The sequence below is a fragment of the Asterias amurensis genome, chromosome 16 (genome assembly GCF_032118995.1).
Source record: "Asterias amurensis chromosome 16, ASM3211899v1".
Taxonomy (NCBI): domain Eukaryota; kingdom Metazoa; phylum Echinodermata; class Asteroidea; order Forcipulatida; family Asteriidae; genus Asterias; species Asterias amurensis.
In genome coordinates this window covers 836,398-854,845 of record NC_092663.1, presented here as the reverse complement: position 1 = coordinate 854,845, position 18,448 = coordinate 836,398, and the positions used below count along the sequence as shown (strand labels likewise).

The window sequence follows — 18,448 nt, the reverse complement described above, 5'->3', positions numbered from 1 at the left end:
TATTTTTTAAAATGGTTGTGTATCATGATGTTTTTGTTAAAAAATACTTGTTTTCTTTCTGAAACTCAAGTTCAAACACACCATGGAAAACTTGTGATGCGGTAATTTAGTTCAAAAGAGCAAGTGCAGTTGAATATTTTGTAATTGCACACATGCATCTTGCATCAAGATTTTAAAGTTTTGATGGCTCTCCCTTGAAGATAAAGTTTCCTGAAGTTTCTTGCTAATGACGCCCCTGAACAGTTTACATGAAAATTTTAAAGCTTAGTGTTAATAAAATTATTTCCGGAATTGTACTATTGATCCAAATTTTTGAGGCCATGAGATATTTTTGTAAGTTAACTCCACATAGGAAAACATGTGGGAGGGAAGTTTTTGATGACTCAAATGTAACTTTAAATGACCAATCAAAATGCCTTATTACCGGCTTTTTCCATATAAGGAATAAAGCGATGACGTAGTCAGGGGGGCCGACCTCGCGTGCGCGTGCGCATTACTTACGCAATTCCCTTTTTGGCGTCCGCGTGTGGAAAAATACCAGTTGAAAAAGCTCCTGTAATTTCGGTAAGTTTTTTAATAAAATTGTGTACATGTTCACAATTTCTTTATATTATTTTATAAATAAAGAGTTGGTTATTAGTGTAGCTAAGTTTGGTTGTGACTGTGCGCATATTTAGCAAGATAAATTGGTTTTTATTGACGAGTATTTTCCGTTAATAATGATGTAAAGTGCATCCATGTATTACATCATGCAATATTGATGTACGTGTGCATTTTCACCGTGTGCAGTGCTGTGCTGTGGTGAAGTGCTATTCCATTTTCTGCATAAAAAAAGGTATTTTACGACGGAAATCCTCTACACTAGCCTTTAGTACCGTGCAGTCATACAAGAATTATAAATATTTTCATGGATATTGCGATATTTAAACCATGATGGATAAGCAAAATTGGATTGCCGATTGGAATGGATGGGTAGAAATGAAGAATGTCATGAAAAACATTGATTGATGAATCATGGGAGAATGAATGTGGGGGTTGCCCTTTTTATTTTTTAAACAATTGTTGCTCATCTACTCAGCTGCGCCTAATGGACCGTTCCGGCTTTCCACTAAGCTCCGCCCACCGCGCACGTGAGCAAGACACGTGTACGAACACTCCCAATGACATTCTGCACGATTCTGCCGCGCGTGCCAAATATACGCGCCCGCATGACCAAGTTTGTCCGACCACAATCATTGCTGTGATTGGTCAAAATGGGTGAACGCGCACAGTTTGATTGATAGGCCGGATTATATGGCTCAGCTAACTGCTGATTTCTTCGTTTATGATCACCATTCTCCGGTTACTGTGCAAGTGCCAAATTTCAGCGCTCGCTTCTTGAAAATAAAAGCAAAAAATGCCTAGTGTATTATTACAACACTGTAGTTTGAAAAGTGCACTTGTAAGCAAAATACATGTACAAAAATGTACATGTACTTCTGTTAGTAACACCAACCCCTGTTTGCAAAGACATAAAACAGCCAGAAGTTGCGATTGAAAACGTAACCGCCTTCTGAGGTTTACGTTATCGCAACAACCAGAAGCGTCCATCCTGTGGCTGTTTAAGTGTAATTAGTGAAAAATAACATCAAACAAGACATTAGCATAATGTCTTGTTTGCATTTATTTTTCACTTAGTTAGGCCATGTTAGGCCTACACTTTAAAATTTTTAAATTCATATACTAAAACAGAAAGTTCTAATGTCTTGCTGTTTACTACTGTTCATGACATGTCGAGACGACTGAGTCTGAGACAACTAAAGGCCGTGTCTGAATTGGCAACTTGTGCTACAGCTACGGCTAGATCAGCGCGTCTGTCTGTGTTGAAGAATAGCAGACGCGCGTGCCCTAGCCATAGCTGTAGCTGAAGTGGCCAATTCGGACACGGCCTTAGTCTGAGACCTTGCCATGGGTGCCCACCTTTCAAAGCCAATTTCCAATGTTTTTTTTAATGCCGAACCATTGCTTCCACCCTAAGCCTAAGCTAAACATCATCATTATCCTGGAGAAATTCCTACATGTCAACATTAACAATAGCAGAATATAGCCTAATTACTAGAAAACTCAGAGTGCAGTATTGGATTTGGTTGAGTTGGTTTCATAATGAATAATTGCAATAATCATTACCCACCATCTTCCTGACACAGTTGTAACCATTGTAAGGATCGAGGGTTGCAATAATCAGATAAATCGCAACTATCTGAAAACTTGTTTTTATCAGAATTCAATGATAAATTGATAGCAATACAAAGACCAACTAAATGCAGGGAGTTTAGAATTTGTTCACAGCTAATGTATTTGTTTAAGCGCTGAGTTCACTTATGCTGAGGAATCCACACGCTGAGGAATCCACATGGACATGTCATCCTTAACCATTTTAATTGAATTTCCTCAAAGGCCATGAGACGGAGGTTAAATTAAGGCCATAGAGATATAAAGGTCACTAGGCTATGAGTTCAACACTAGATCAAGGGCCATACAAAGTTAACGCATTCCTTTTCTAATACAGTTTATTTTAAAATTATTTGATAACGACTCAATACTCAAAAGGCTCTGAAGTTTAACATAAGATCAAGGGGAAAAAAAAAAAAAAACTCCAGTCAAAGTCCAAAGTATTTTTAAAAATTTGTGATAATGACTCTAAAACTAATCTCAAAGTGAGAAATTTATGTAAAGATGAGCGGAGGAGTGTGCTCATACCCAGTCAGGAAAAGTGATGTCATAGTTCCATTCTATGTCATCACCCGATGCTGGGTTTCTGATGAAATGCTGTTTGATGGTGTTTCCCCATTACACAATCAATGTTTGCACATTGTGTAAGGATTTATGCTTGTATAAGGATTATGCAAGGGGGGCCTGTAGGACATTGGCAAATCGCCAAGAAGAATATTTATGAATGGGGAAGTGAGTCTGTGCATAGAGCAAGGACTTTGCATGATCTATGGTCTGTGTAAATGCAAACATTCTAATGCAGACCTACTTCTGTTCTGGGAAGGGTTACCTGTTTGAAATTTACCGCGATCGTAAAACACATGACCATGATCCAATTTCATAAAACTGTTAAGCAGAAAATACTGCTAAGCACATTTCTTTGCTAAGCCAAAAATGAGTGGGGAACCACTTGCAACAATGTAACCTTTATGGACTTTTGGTTGGTAACCAGCTTCTGTTCAGCAAGATTTGTCTGCGCTTAGTAAGTTTGTACGCTTACAGGCTTTTATGACATTGGGCCCATGTGGGTCAAGGATTACACAATTACCCACACCCCCAGTCCCCAATATCAGTTAAGCTTATTATCTAAAAGTGTTGAGACTGTTATATGATAATTCATTTTCTGTCTTTCATCTTGTGTGTGTACAGCTTATATATAACAAATCAAGATCAAAATGCCTGAGGTTGAAATCAAAAATGGAGATGCTGCAAAGGGTGCTGCCATCTTCAAGCAGAAGTGTACCCAATGCCACGTCATAGATAATTCAGGCAAACACAAGCAAGGGCCCAATCTAATGGGGCTATGGGGACGAAGAACAGGCCAAGCAGCAGGATTTAGCTACACAGATGCAAATAAGAACAAAGGTGAGAATTTTAGTTTATTTGGGCCTATCACACAAGTGCGAGTGGAATTTTTGAACTTTATATGCTTCAGACCGAAGGCCGAGTTGGATATGGAATCAGTACCAATGCACTACATTTTGCAGCATTTCACAAGCACACATGTGATAATGAAATTATCTTCAAACAAACTTGACACTCGGCACTGCCTGAGGAAAAAAAAACTAACTACACCTCCCTCCCACAAACACACTTGCATCTTTCCTCTTATCCCACTATTGCTTTCCTTCCCCCTTTTTTTAATCCCCCCCCCCCCTAGGTGCGCCATTGATAAAGGACACAGATGCGCTGTATTTTTTGTTTTCAAAGAGCATGCTTATGGTAACAAATTAATCTAACTTTAAAAAGTGCAACACGCGGAAATACACTTCAATACAGGGTGTGATATGGGCCTTGAATGACATGTTAATACGGATGCTGTTCATCTCGCCGCAGGGGGCGACTTTGTTGGGGGCGACCTCGCTTTGGGGTGAGATGACCAGCCCCCCATTATTATCACACGCCTGTTGCCTTGGATCAACCAATCAGTATCAAGGATTCAAGTTTGCTTGAAGATAATTTATTTGTTCATGTTTTGTTTTTGCGTTAATAGGAGTAACGTGGGAGAGAAAGACATTGTTCTCTTATCTGGAAAACCCTAAGAAATACATCCCAGGAACAAAGATGGTATTCGCTGGCTTGAAGAAGAAGAAGGAACGAGAAGATCTTATATCATATCTGGAAGCTGCCACACAGGGAAAAATGTAACCATTGATGCATCATCATCTTATAACATTTGACCTCTGATGTCTAAGACAATATTGACTGTGCTGCCTTTACACTCTTTTAGTTTCTATTTTATTTTATGAAGTGAAGTTTTCAAGATTTTTACATTGCATCTACATCGAGCAGTTACTTAATACCACAAGTCTAAAAAACTACGCTGATCGTTACTGGCAAAACAAGAAAGAAAGCATATATTATTCCAGGGGCCGATTTCACAAAGCACTAAAGATTCATCTTTACTTACGATGAGTTGTTTGCCATAGTGTTATGTATTGAGACATCACAGTTTGCTTAGCAATTAAACTGATCAACCCAAACTGTTTGTGAAATTGACCCCTGGAATGCAAGAACATGTACATTACATATTTATGTTCTCTTGATTTTATGACTGTTAATACATAACATATCAAGTGGGTTTCTGTATAACCTGACCACTCTTTCATTCTGTAGCCACAACTTATTCTTCTCTCGTTCTTAAAAATTAATTTGTGAATAACTTAATGTATTTGTGACATAAGCCGGATAATATTTAAAAAGATTTATTTATATTAAGTACCTAGATTTGGGGCACCATAGGGCATTTGTTCAGTCTTTTTCATTCATCAGACATCCTTATACGTGAAGTTGCAAGTTTCCTTTCTTCACCTTCTTACAACCAAAGATTGTTCATGTTATTAATCGTCGAACAATTCTCAATAAGAAATGATAGAAGTTGTTGAACACTTGGAACTTGCCATGTTGATTTAACTTAAAGTCATTGTAGTTTTTGTCTTAAATTATCAGAGGTCAAACAAAACAATACTTGTGTGAATATACAGATACTTTCCTAACGATTAATTATATTCCCTCCAGTTGAAACTGCTCCAATAGACGCTATATTGACATATACCTGTGATATAGTTTTACCGATAGCAATATAACAGTCTTATTGTAGCAACAGATTCCAAACTGCTGTGAAAGATTTTTTTAACAAGTATTACATTTGTGTGTGGATTTGGTTGGTGTATTATTTGAATTTTGTTTTGTGTTTTATTTTTGAACTCACAATTGATTGCTGTATAGACTGTAACTTTTAGGTATGGAGCCCTTAAAAGGGATTTGCGATGAAAACAAATGTACATACGAAGATATAATTTGAGTTCTTGATTTAGAGCGCTCAAAAGCAATACGAGCACACAAAATTATTTGGGTGCTGTGCTTGAAATAATTGCTCAAAATATTTTGTTTGAGCGCTTGCGATAAAGAACTGAGATGATATATTGGTATGTGAATTTGCTTTCATCATTCGCCCTTTAACGGCTCCATACTTGGGTTCCAATGCATTTAGAGACTCTTGGTTTCACATAAATTATTCCATGTTGGAAAACATTTTTAGAACACTTAAGAATGATGGAAATAGTGATACATTACAAACATGTATTGCCATTAATATATACAAACAAACAAAACTTATTCATACTTCCACTTGTTGTGTAGTTTGTGATTTGACAAGACATTGAAAGAACTAGATGCACCCGGTTAAATCAAGCACTGTTACTTTTTGAGTTTTCTTCTTTTTCACAATTTTTCCAGCATTATAGTTTCCAACATTTTAATATAGTCTTACCTCCATGTCAGTCAGTCTGAAAATGGATATTTTGTTAAATTTTAATGTATTTTTAACAAATGAAGTGTTTTCTAATAGGGTTAGTCTCTAATGTTGTCATTTGAATTAATACCGATGTGGGTTCCATTACTATTGGATCTAAAACCTCAAAATAATATCTAGATTGAATGAGTTAATTCCCCTCAATTATTTTAGGGCATCAGTTTTTAATTCAAGAATCTGAAGCTACGTGAACCACTGGACCGACCGGAATAAAGTTTCCATCTACTTTGTCATTTTCAATATTTAACGACTGATTTTTTAGCGATACATGTATTACCCAAATGTTGACATTAAGTTCGAAAATAAAGACAACTTTTCATGGTTGTTTGATTGACATTTTAGAGTGTGTACTTGTGAAGATATCTTTGCTCTTTTGTGACTTTTATCAAAGGTAATACATGTACAGTCGTATTTGTACAGTATTATTTTTGTGCATCGTGTATACTTTTTACCTAACAAGTGACTTGTGGACAAGTCTACCCTTACACCGATGCTGATAGAGTCTTTGATAGAGTGAACTTGATAGAGGGCGCACTTCTTCCTTATTGTGCAATGAACTAAAAAGTGCGAAATATGTTTTTGTTTGATTTTAACTCACTTCTCCAATATTTAAATTGAAATCGAATTACTGGAATTTGTTTCATAAATCACAAAGGAGTGAAAATTATGAACATAGGTCTCTAAAATATTTGATCAGTTTGTTAAAGCATCGACTTGTAACAAGTTTAGGGATAATTCTTCCACCATATAATCTGGTTACCAGACTCATTTAAAAGCCCGGCCACACGTAACGTAAATGCACCAAACTACCTGACTACTCGTACATTTCGTTCGGCGGTAGATTTCATCTCTACAAAAACCCTGTTCGACATCCTTTATCGTCAGGTTTTTAGGTGAGTAGCTACTTCATATAATTATTCTATTGCAAAACATACGAAATGTTATGTTTTGGAGACTCTTTTAAACCACAGTTTGCCATATATTTGAGTTTGTGTAGGGCCTAATTAAAATTATTAAAAATCATGGATGGAGGTTAAAAAAAAAGGGGGCGAGTTCGTTGCCACTCAGCATTGCTCACGTGACTATGTGCGTGACCGTATGGGAGTGTCGTCTGCTAGTAGTGCGAGCCTACTTCAAGAAACTACATTGCCCGGTGCATACTTCATGCAATAGAATACAAATGTTGACGTCACAAATTCGCAACGAATAAATCGCATGGGTTGAGTTGTGCCCAACTTGCGAATATTGCAGCGAAGACAGGAAGTAACAGGGATGTGATTTCTCCGGCTTTTGCCGGATTTCCGGCTTTTTCGACTCAAAAAGTCAACCAATGTGAATCATGTGAATCCGTTGAGAAAATCGGGGGGTAGATTGTACTAATTAATTATTCATGTTGAGTTTTGGATGCCAAAATGTATTTAATTGGTTTTACGATGAACGTTCTACATTAAATTGTATTGCCATATACGAGAACGAGGTGGAAACAGAGCGCTGGGTCGGACGGGATTTTTATTAAATGACGCTAAGAAGACGCATAAGTTGTGATCGTTCTCACATTGGACCCGTACGGTTTGTTGTTTTTACTGGGAAGGAGCGTGCTTCTTTCACCAAGTCTAGTTCCTATTAACGCGTGTGCTGTGCTTGCGTACTAATGGAATGGGGGAACAGACTCAATGTGTAGCAGTGACCTCGGTTTGTGTCTGCGCAATGTGCGGTGGTTTTAAAATGGTGATAACTGCGCAAATGTAAAAAACTCGAAATGCACGAACAATTTAGAAATTGCGCGTCGCCAATGCTAGTAGAGAAACGAAGATCAGTGCTGCGCTGGAGCTTCTATTTTTGGTTTGCGTGCACAATATGGCAGCATTTGCCGGCCAACGTCCGTCCACGTGTGGCCGGCCACACCAATACAATCCATACGACGTACGACTGTTTTGAGGATTCGTACTGTCATGACTGTTGTCTCGTCAGCCAGTCGCATCGGCATGGCGGCGTCGAAACAAACTTTGCCGAGGGGAGACCCATCAGTTCGAGACCTGGAAAAAGGTGTTCGAAATAAATTCCGTTGGAGTTGGCTGGAGGAGTCGGGCACTGTTGACGGACGTACTTGAGATTCATTTGCATCAGTGCTAAATGCTATGAAAAATTAATGACCGCGGCTAGAAAAGTGATAGGTACTTACTGTGATGCGTGATGACACCATCATCTCCGGGTTTGTTTACCCAAGGCTACAACAAGTACAATGTATGATTTCACTTTTCCCTTTACACGCAAAAAGAAGTCTGCCACTGGAAATGGCAGATTATTTTAAACACAGAGTAAATTTGGCAATGATTTTGTGTTTTATTTTCAATGTTATACTTATTCTGAACAAGGGTTTCCCAGCTGAATTAAATGCAATATTTGAGATTTTGTGTTCTTTCTCCTCAAAAACACTGGAAGTGGGCAACAAAAAGTGATTCTAAGGAAGGTGTTCTAAGGAAGCTTAGGATGCACCATAGAGCATCTAGACTTCAAAAATTTTTCGGGGCCCTTGGGCCCCGGACCCCACGCCGTAAGGGGCGAGCTTGCGCTCGCAATGATAGCCCTCACATTTTCAGACAGTTTAAATTTTCAGGCTCTTTTTAAGACAAGCAATCACATCCCTGAAGTAAGTCTTAGTAAGATTTAAGAACCTACCTTAATAATTAATAAGGCTGAGAGCTCCCCCATGACATGAGCCAGATCCCATGAGCCTATACTATAGTATAGAAATCTAACATTTTGGGCCCCCTTCAAAGCCATTATACACTTTCGGAACAGAAACGAAAATAAAAGTTCACAGATTTACAAATAACGTACACAGGGTTTACAGAAGGTAAAGGTGAAAGACTTCTCTGGAAATATTAATCATGAAATGCTTTACTTTTTGAGAACTACATTAAAACAATTATCAATTCTTGATACGATATCGAGAATTAAAGATTTATTTTAAACATCAATATGCCATGACACGGCGAAACGTGCGGAAACAAGGGTGGGTTTTCCCGTTATTTTCTCCTGACTTTGATGATCGATTGAGCCTAAATTTTCACAGGGTTAAAATTTTTAATATACGTTGTGATACACAAAGTGTAGGCTTTTGGACAGTACTGTTTACCGAAAGTGTCCAATGGCTTTTTCGCTATATACTACATATCCGTTTTCAAAATTGTTGTTGATATAGGTGAACATTTTACTTTCGTTGCCATCAAAAACTCCAGTCCAGTTTCCTTTGCGAACCCCCAAAAAATTAATCTAAATAAAATTTTAGAAATGTATTAATATTAATGATGTTAGTTTAATTGAAATACCATGACATGTGTACAGAATGTTACAGAGACTTCCCCTTTTCATCTGGAAAACAAAACTACACTTTCTTCCTTCCTCCATGCTCTTAATTAAAGTCAGTGTGGGGTTATGGAATTCCAGATATTATATCTTGTCTTGTCTTGTCTGTTTTGTACTGCACAAAACGTGCAGGCCACCATGTTGAAATAGTTCCTCGACACTCGTTACTCATTCTGGACACTTTATATTTCTTTCCTCACACACAGGTCTTGCAACAGCAGCTCACTCTCCATAAACGTCTTTCTGATCATGCCGTCTAATATCGAAATCAAAGCCCATCTTAGAAGTCCAGAGTATGTAAGAAAGAAAGCTTTGGAGCTAAGTGGGAGTGACAAGGTGGAAATTCTGCATCAATGCGACACGTTCTTTCATTGTCCCAATGGTCGACTAAAACTCAGGGAGTTTAAGGTACTTTTATCATCACACAAACAAAACATACCCAAACACAGTTTTGCACAACAAATTAATACTTGTTTATTTTTAAGGTGTGGGGTGTTATGGCCGAGCGGTCTAGGGCGGCGGATTTTAGTTCTGTAATTTTCAGAATGTGGATTCAAATCCTGGTCCGGCGCGACACTTGTGTCCTTGAGCAAGGCATTCTATCATAATTGCTTCACTCCACCCAGGAATACAAATGGGTAGCGGTGAGAGCTGGGGAGTAACCTGCAATGGACTGGCATTCTGTCCAGGGGGAATTGAAATAATCTCAGGCATTTAATGGCAGGGACACCAGATATAAACACCTACCTGTGATCCATTTAGGCTCGAACAGTCTGGCTCGGGACTTTACTTACTTTTGTTTTGAAGGTGTCAATTATTTGGACACAATGTCTTGACATTTGAATGTTGTTGTTATTTTCTTCAGGAAGATCCTACAAAGTTATCTCAGCTGGTTTTCTACGACCGGCCGGACACTACCGGACCAAAACTTTCAAAATTTTCAAAGACAGAATCTCATCATCCAGACCAACTCAAGGTAAAACAAAGATTCCACCAATTACAATCTCTGCTTCTCCTTCATGAAACCGGATTGAACTTGAATTGTTATCTTTTGATAGCCGTTTCCCGTTTTCCTCTGACACAAATCTTCTTTGAGATTCAAACTCAGAACGCAAACCTTCCTTACATTCACGAATGAACTGGAAACCCTTTTCTTTTCCTAGGATGGTCCACCGTCTGTTATTTTGTGTAATAATGTCTTCTCAGATAAGTGTAGGCGATATTTTCGCACGAGCAGTGTCATTATGTCGCAGACACAGCGCATGGCAAGTGTTTGTTATTATTGTTGGTTAAATGCTGCAGAGAAATAGAGTATGCAACTTAAATTAGTTCTTGTAGATTTTTTAGAGAACTTTAGAAAACCCTTTTTATTCTATTCTACAGATTACGCTGACACAAGCATTGGGTGTTCAAGGCATTGTCAAGAAAACCAGAACACTGATAATGATTGGTCAGACCAGGGTGCATATTGATGAAGTAGATGAACTGGGAAGCTTTATGGAACTTGAGGTTTGTCTTAACACTTTATACCAGCTCCCCCCCCCCTCAGCACTATGTAATATGGGGTGGATTTCACAAAGAATTAGCACTAGTCCTAATTTAGGACTAGTCCCAAAAGATATTAAACATGTCGAGATAAGACTAGTCTTAACTCTTTGTGAAATCCACCCATGATCATTCAGTCGTCTACCCAAGAAGGAGAAAATCACTGCACTAGTTGGACTACAACTAACCATAGAGCAGGGACCATGCTCTATGAACTAACCTACTTACTACATCCTTAAAGACAGTGGACACTACTGGTAATTGTCAAAGACCCGTCTTCTCACTTGGTGTATATCATCATATACATAAAATAACAAACCTGTGAAAATTTGAGCTCAATCGGTCGTCGAAGTTGCGAGATAAAAAAAGAGAGAAAGAAAAAACAACCTCGTCACACAAAGTTGTGTGCTTTTAGATCGTTGATTTCAAGACCTCAAATTCTAAACTTGAGGTCTCAAAATCAAATTCATGGAAAAATACTTCTTTCTCAAAAACTATGTCACTTCAGAGGGAGCCGTTTCTCACAATGTTTTTTACCATCAACCTCTCCCCATTACTCATTACCAAGTAAAGTTTTATGCTAATAATTATTTTGAGTAATTACGAATAGTGTCCACTGCCTTTAAAATAACCCAAGGCATCTAAGGCAACAGACCGATCCATTAGGCTCCGCCCACGGCACATGTGTGAGCAAGAACGCGTGAGCCTCTCAAATGCAGTGCTGCGCACGCCAAGCATATGCGCATGCATCTGGGTCTTTATTTGTCGGACTTTTGGTTGTGCAATGGGTTGTGATTGGTCAATACGCATTGGGGCTGAGCTTAATGGATCCCACAATGAGGGGAGGGGAGGGGGGTACCATGCCTCATAAAAAGCACAAATGTAACACTTGACAGCAAGAAGACGCACTCACTTTGGTCCAGTGGTAAGACTCCAAGACTTGTGATTACAAGGTTGTGGCTTAGAATTCTACCAAGCTAACTGCTTATTATGACTAAAATAAATATTGTCGCCGAGTTACTGAATCACAATTTCTTGACTTGTGCAATTCATAATCGTAGACGTTAAACCAATGTTTGTATGAGAGAGATTGGCTGTTGCCAGCTTGGTGTCAGTTTATATCCCCTTTTTGGAGCTTTGTGGAGTTCCTTCAACAGGAAAATCATCTTAACAAAGAAAGAAACAAACAATGGTTCCATGCTAGTTTGCTTGGTCGACCAAGTTGATCGAACCAGGGACTTCCTTTAGAAGTACACAGTATACATTTATGTCCCCATTTGGGGGAGTTTTCTGAGTCCATTGACGGGAAAATCATCTATAAACAAACAAAAGCTAATACTGATTTGTATGTTGATGTTTAGAATATGATTTGATTTATAGAACTCTTTGTTCATGTACAGGTTGTGATGAAGCAAGACCAATCAATAGAAGAGGGAACCAAAATAGCGGACAATTTAATGGAAGAGCTCGGCATCCAGCCCAGTGATCTAATCTCAGGAGCATACATGGATCTCATCCTGCAGCGGAATGTAGACGGAGAATCTTGACTCAAAGTGACTTTCAAAACGACGGAAATTCATTCTTAAAGGAACGTTACAGAATTGGTAAGAAAAACACTCGTCTAAGATCACAGATTTACATAAAACTTACACGGTGAGCAGAAAAGATCCCTTGAAATATTTCTGACTGGCACCCCTGAACAAAGATATTGACAAAATAGGGAGACTGCCAACATAGGGCTAGATAGCTCAGTTGGTAGAGTGTCGGCATGTTAATCCGGAGGCCGTCGGTTTGAATCCCACTCTAGTCAATAAATTCTTGGTTATAAACCCCAAAATCATTTGAAATATTTCTGTCTGAAATGTCATTGAAATAAATCAGTGAATGTTTTTTTTAATCTCTGTCATGCAAAAGGTGTAATCGGTTTTTCACTATTTTCTTGTGACGGAGATGGCCGATCAATCTCAAAACCAAATCTGTAATGTTCCTTTAATCATCCATTTTATCTTCTACAAATGTAGTTACAGGTTAGTCTGTGTAAATTCCCCCCCCCCAACCCCAAATATATACTACTTAATTATAAACATGGGTGCGTTCATTTAGCTTCCCTGGGTCATCCCTGGTCTGCCCCGATGCGTTCGAATAACTTTTGACTTCATTCCAGGGGCTCATCAAGGTCAGCCCCTAGTACCGACTTGTGGAGTGGGTCACTTGGGGGCTGGCCCCAGGTAAACGGCATCACTACAAGAGCGGTGAGCGGTCATTCGCTTAGCTCGTGTCATGGGCTCACCAGAGTGAGCACCGCGAGGTAGACCCAGGGAAGCTAAACGAACGCACCCTTTATATGTATCTGTATGAAATCTTTAGAGTTTTCTTAAGGTGTTGTTCCACCACCCGAAAAACCCCAATGAACATTTGATTTCTTGTTTTTTAAGACATTGGACACTATTGGTAATTGTCAAAGGCTAGTCTTCTCACTTGGTGTATCTCAACATATGCATAAAATAACAAACCTGTGAAAATTTGAGCTCAATTGGTTGAGTTTGCGAGATAATAATGAAAGAAAAAACACCCGTCACACGAAGTTGTGTGCTTTCTGATGCTTGATTTCGAGACCTCAAATTCTAAACTGGAGGTCTCGAAATCAAATTCGTTAAAAATTACTTCTTTCTCAAAAACTACGTCACTTCAGAGGGAGCCGTTTCTCACAATGTTTTATACCATCAACAACCCCTCCCCATTACTCGTAGTCACGAAATGGTTTAATGACGATAACTATTTTGAGTAATTACCAATAGTGTCCACTGCCTTTAAATAAAATTAATAGATAAGAAGTGAAACCATTTTAAAAATGTTCTTGCCAACTTCACTCTTCAAGATAAAAGAAAACCCGACCATGCATTGGAAACAAATGCTGCAAAAAAAAAATAATAATTTAAAAAATATTATATTAATAAGACCAAGTGTTTAGTTTGGCCTATTTATTGTGTTAATTTGCTACTTTTTTATGCCCATATTGTTTATACAACATGAATCAATGCCAAGTGTTTAGTTTGGTCTATTTATTGTGTTAGTTTGCTACTTTTTTTATGCCCATATTGATTATACAACAAAAACATACACACCACACAAGGATCAATGTCAAATTTACTTTATTATCAAATAATAGTTATAAGCCATGACATACATGCTACTCAAAAGTTGATGTATTTTACCCCGAATATTTAATTACGTGTAAATTAATATCTGTATTTCATTTTGAAGCACTGGATAGAAACGTGCTCTAGAGTGAACCATTGCCAGCTCATATTGAAGGTAATTTATAAAAATTTATAAACTCATAAAAGCTGGTCTTTTGCATCTATGATTTAGTGTGATTTAAGGAAGACCTTCCACTTGTGAGGTTAACTTTGTAAAAATCACTGCCCAAGCAATCCTAGCCAGACGATCAAAAACTCAGTGCATGCATGTCTTCATTTAAAATGGATCTGTTTCATAACCAGATATGTGTAAATGTATGTAATGGCCGACAAAAATGAACACAATTTTAAGGTCCATGTCACATGAGGCAATTTACAGCTAACCAGTTCCAGGAAATCTCCGGTTCACAAATCCAGTCACTTTTACATGTAAATGTTCACCTATGTTTCTTGTGTATTGTAAGAGATTTTTTTTTTAATGACTCATGTGCTACCAAAGTGGTCCTGTAGCATTTAATGGCCGACAAAAATGAACACTAGCTTAAGGTCCATGTTACATCAGGCAATTTTCAGGCATGCAGTTTCAGGCAGTCTCCAAGAAGAAAAGCAAATCACATTTCAACGTTCATCATCTTGTGGTTTGTAAGACAATGTTGAGAAAATGACTCATGTGCTACCAAAGTGGTCCTAGAATGCACTGCAGTTGGTTGCCTCTAAGTTGCCTCATGTGACAAGGCCCTAAGTGTTTCCTAGAATTTGTCAAGTTTTATAATCAGTGTTGTAGCATTGTCCAGTGTCTATTTCCGTGGTGTTAGCCCGTTTACAAGGTTCTAAACCTTATTGAAGGCAACAATGTCCATAGATTGAACCATATCCTCAAAGGCTGTGATCTTCTCTTCCAGGTCATCTGTACCGACCTATAAATAAAGAACAAACAAACTGAGCAAGTTGTTCTTAATCAAGTGGATACAAACCTATTGATTGTTCATGTAATGAGATTGTGGCCAAGCGGATAAGAACACCGGACTCTGGTTTTTCTGATTTGCATATTGCGCCACAGCTCCTTGTAACCAAGCGGTTAAGAGCATCAAATTCAAACTCTGGTGTTTCTGATCAGCAGAGTGTGGGTTCGAATCCCCCCGTTGTGACACTTGTGTCCGTAAGTCCTTCAGGTAGACTTACAGCTGTTGATCCCATGGTTGTTTAACATATGTAAAAGAACCCAGTGCAATGGCTGTGGCTGCTGAATGCGCCATAGCACCTTGTAAACCCTTATAAGGTGCTGCATAATTGAGTCTCAGAATTCATCACTGCAGTAACCTATCATTCTTTATAAATGTTTAAACTAAGCGCCTTGAGTGTGCTATAAGACTTTGATATTGTTATAATTATTACATGGTGCTATGTGAATGAATATGTCTCATACTTCAAAATGTAGCTTCACAAACCTTACAAAAATAATACTGAATGCTTTGATACGCCCCTAGGGGTGTGGTAAAGCGCAGTATAAGAAACTAGTACTAATATTATTACGTACCTTGTCATCTTCAACTACGCAGCTAATCTGAAGCTTCTTGATTCCGTATCCAACGGGGATAAGTTTAGCTGTTGGCAGAAAACAAATAATTTACAAGAAATATGAATAATACAATAGCTTGAACAGTGTTATTAAATGGAAACACAGCCGTAATTGATGTGCTAGTTAGCTTTATAACAAACAATGCAGTGTTGAATCTAAGATTGCTTTTAAACGATTTCCACTTACATGCATTCCATCGGAGCCCATCCATAGTGATGCCACGAACCAATTTCTCTACTTCGGCCATGTCGGTCTCATCGTCCCATGGTTTCACATCAAGAATTATGGTGGACTTTGCAATTACAACTTTCTCTGTAAAAAAAAAGGGGGAAAGTAACATTAAATAGGCATCAATCTGCTAACACATAGGATATAAACTTCCTGTAGCCACTGGGCTAGCTCAGTGGTAAGATATTTGCTCTAGCAATGCAAATGTTATGGGTTCGAATCCCACCGGAGTGATATGCCTGTGGATTTCAAACTATATTCCCTGACTGTTGTAGCTTTTATCATAATAACTTATTTTTTAGATGTCAAGTCTGTTCTCCAGTATGTTTTTTTTTATGTTCTTGTAATTTTGTAAAAATTCTTATGTTTAATTGTGGCTGTTGGGCATCTCCCCAGAGTGAATCAGAAATAAATAAATAAATAAAAACCTGAGGAAATGAAATGGTAAATTGCCGAAAGACCACCAAAACTATTATGACAATTTTAATGCTACCTTTCTAACTAAATTCAAATGATGTTTGGATGTTTTGCTGATATGCTTTGAAAGCTTCTTACCAACTCAAGTGCTGAAGGACCACAAAAACTGTTCTGACAATATTTATTCCAAATTAGTAACTCTGAACCAAAATTCCAATAATATTTGAATGTTTGGCAGAATGTATTTATGTTTCTTACTCTTCTTGGATGCTGCTGCTGCTGCCGCCTTCTTCTGCTCTTGCATTGCCTTCAAGTCGGCTTCATCATCGTCATCATCATCACCAAACAGATCAACATCACTATCATCATCGTCGTCATCATCGGCTGCTGCTGCTGCTGGCTTGGCAGCTCCGGCGGGCCCGTACTCAGTCACAGGTTTCTTTACTCCCGGTAAACTAAAACAAGAAAACAACAGAATTAACAAAAATCCGTCTTCATCCAGGCTCAAATAACCCAATGGCACCCACAGTTATTGCTGTGGAATTGTGTGGTGCCCTGTGCTTTTGCTGTGGTGGCCTTTGCAAAGTTCAAATACAAATTTACATAATCCTGATAGAACTGCCCCTTACCACCATTATATACCAGTGGAAAATTGTTGGGCCCCTCTTTAAAGGAACACGTTGCCTTGGATCGGACGAGTTGGTCAAAACAAAAGCGTTTGTAACCGTTTTTTATAAAATGCATATGGTTGGAAAGATGTTTTAAAAGTAGAATACAATGATCCACACAAGTTTGCCTCGAAATTGCGTGGTTTTCCTTCTACTGTGCAAACTAACATGGTCGGCCATTTATGGGAGTCAAAATTTTGACCCCCATAAATGGCCGACGTGTTAGTCGACGAGGTAAAAGGAAAACCACGCAATTTCGAGGCATGTTTGTGTGAACCATTGTATTCTACTTTTACAACATCTTTCTACCCATATGCATTTTATAAAAAACGGTTACAAACGCTTTTCAAAGACCAACTCGACCGATCCAAGGCAACGTGTTCCTTTAAGAGCGAAAACTAAAGGCCTGTTTCTGAATGACTCAAATCTTACAAGATTGCAGTGACTCTTAAAATTACTTATACGATTCAAAATTCTTGAGTGGGTAGTTCTAATTTGCTTCTCACCTCTTGAACTGAGAGTTGTATGACTTGACCTGGTTGTACCATCTGAGGGCGTTGCAGAGGTCAGCACTGGGGGCGCCAGACATGGCTTGGAATACGACCACATCGGCTTGCGATACAGTGTACCTGAATATTTGTTGAGAAAACATTAATAAATATGTACATTAAAGGAATAGGCAGGTTTTAATCAATGTGGAGGAAAGAAAATAGCCTTCATGTGACTGAACATACTGGATATGCAGCATTTAAAATTAAACCTCCCCCACAGTGTCCCACAGCAAGACACACCACTTAAAAATAAATAATAATCAGTTTTCATTTTATTTCATTATTATATTAAAAAATATTATAACTATAATAAAAAATATAACAAATATAATAAGCAAACCCGATTCACTTTTTGGCAGCAATAAATCCATGGTTATCCCATGGAGGAATAAGTTAGTTCCTCCATGGTTTATCCAGGGTTATATTTTGTTATGCAACACAGACACTAGATAGAGAGTCGGAGACAAACAGTTATATTTAAATTCCATTATGCAGTGTACACATTGTAATGGTAATATACATGTACATACACACGTGTGTGTGGGCACAGTCCTTTACTTCAGAAAACTTGATAAAAATGAGAATTACAATCCCCTAAAATAACATTTTAAAGGTGAATTTACCCTTCAATAAAACTACGGTCAGCAAGGTAGGCATTCAGGGCACTCAGGCCTGCTGGCTTTTTCAAATCGCCGAATCCCATTTTCAGAAAATGTCAAAAGAGTCACGGAGAATGAAAACTGCCGGCTGTCTTTTATGCTGACCAAGATCGAAAAAGGAAGGAGCTAAAAATAAAATCGGCCACGCGTAAATCGGTTAGGGCGCCC

At 38.3% G+C, this 18,448-nt stretch overlaps 3 protein-coding genes across 4 annotated transcripts; 2 read left to right on the top strand and 1 right to left on the bottom strand.

Moving 5' to 3' along the window:
* The first annotated feature begins 499 nt into the window (after positions 1-499).
* On the top strand, positions 500-6,398 carry LOC139949010 (cytochrome c-like). The gene is made up of 3 exons (XM_071947400.1): positions 500-564; positions 3,400-3,615; positions 4,244-6,398. Exons 2-3 carry the CDS (start codon positions 3,426-3,428, stop codon positions 4,396-4,398), a joined length of 345 nt encoding a protein of 114 aa, XP_071803501.1. The 5' UTR covers positions 500-564; positions 3,400-3,425; the 3' UTR covers positions 4,399-6,398.
* A 484-nt stretch (positions 6,399-6,882) lies between these two features.
* LOC139948872 (uncharacterized) lies at positions 6,883-13,959 on the top strand. Of its 2 annotated transcripts, none has more exons than XM_071947226.1 (5): positions 6,883-6,957; positions 9,640-9,841; positions 10,299-10,409; positions 10,817-10,942; positions 12,379-13,959. In XM_071947226.1, exons 2-5 carry the CDS (start codon positions 9,683-9,685, stop codon positions 12,523-12,525), a joined length of 543 nt encoding a protein of 180 aa, XP_071803327.1. In that variant the 5' UTR covers positions 6,883-6,957; positions 9,640-9,682; the 3' UTR covers positions 12,526-13,959. The 2 variants fall into 2 exon arrangements, with proteins under 2 accessions (XP_071803327.1, XP_071803328.1); XM_071947227.1 differs by lacking the exon at positions 6,883-6,957 and adding an exon at positions 7,205-7,327.
* Positions 13,960-14,113: 154 nt separating this feature from the next.
* LOC139948871 (elongation factor 1-beta-like) lies at positions 14,114-18,405 on the bottom strand. Its single transcript, XM_071947225.1, has 6 exons — positions 18,245-18,405; positions 17,577-17,699; positions 16,661-16,857; positions 15,944-16,069; positions 15,716-15,783; positions 14,114-15,095 (listed from the first exon to the last, which is right to left on the bottom strand). The coding sequence occupies exons 1-6, from the start codon at positions 18,322-18,324 to the stop codon at positions 15,009-15,011; spliced, it is 681 nt and encodes a 226-aa protein (XP_071803326.1). The 5' UTR covers positions 18,325-18,405; the 3' UTR covers positions 14,114-15,008.
* Between the last annotated feature and the right edge of the window lie 43 nt (positions 18,406-18,448).

What these genes read in the sequence shown, in the direction of transcription:
- LOC139948872 (XM_071947226.1), top strand. Translation starts at nt 9,683, where the DNA reads ATGCCGTCTAATATCGAAATCAAAGCCCATCTTAGAAGTCCAGAGTAT. An exon ending in ATCATCCAGACCAACTCAAG is followed by an intron (nt 10,410 to 10,816) that starts GTAAAACAAAGA and finishes TCTATTCTACAG; the next exon opens with ATTACGCTGACACAAGCATT. An exon ending in GAAGCTTTATGGAACTTGAG is followed by an intron (nt 10,943 to 12,378) that starts GTTTGTCTTAAC and finishes GTTCATGTACAG; the next exon opens with GTTGTGATGAAGCAAGACCA.
- LOC139949010 (XM_071947400.1), top strand. Translation starts at nt 3,426, where the DNA reads ATGCCTGAGGTTGAAATCAAAAATGGAGATGCTGCAAAGGGTGCTGCC. An exon ending in AGATGCAAATAAGAACAAAG is followed by an intron (nt 3,616 to 4,243) that starts GTGAGAATTTTA and finishes TTGCGTTAATAG; the next exon opens with GAGTAACGTGGGAGAGAAAG.
- LOC139948871 (XM_071947225.1), bottom strand. Translation starts at nt 18,324, where the DNA reads ATGGGATTCGGCGATTTGAAAAAGCCAGCAGGCCTGAGTGCCCTGAAT. An exon ending in TACAACTCTCAGTTCAAGAG is followed by an intron (nt 16,858 to 17,576) that starts GTGAGAAGCAAA and finishes TTCTTGTTTTAG; the next exon opens with TTTACCGGGAGTAAAGAAAC. An exon ending in GCGTAGTTGAAGATGACAAG is followed by an intron (nt 15,096 to 15,715) that starts GTACGTAATAAT and finishes CTTTATTTATAG; the next exon opens with GTCGGTACAGATGACCTGGA.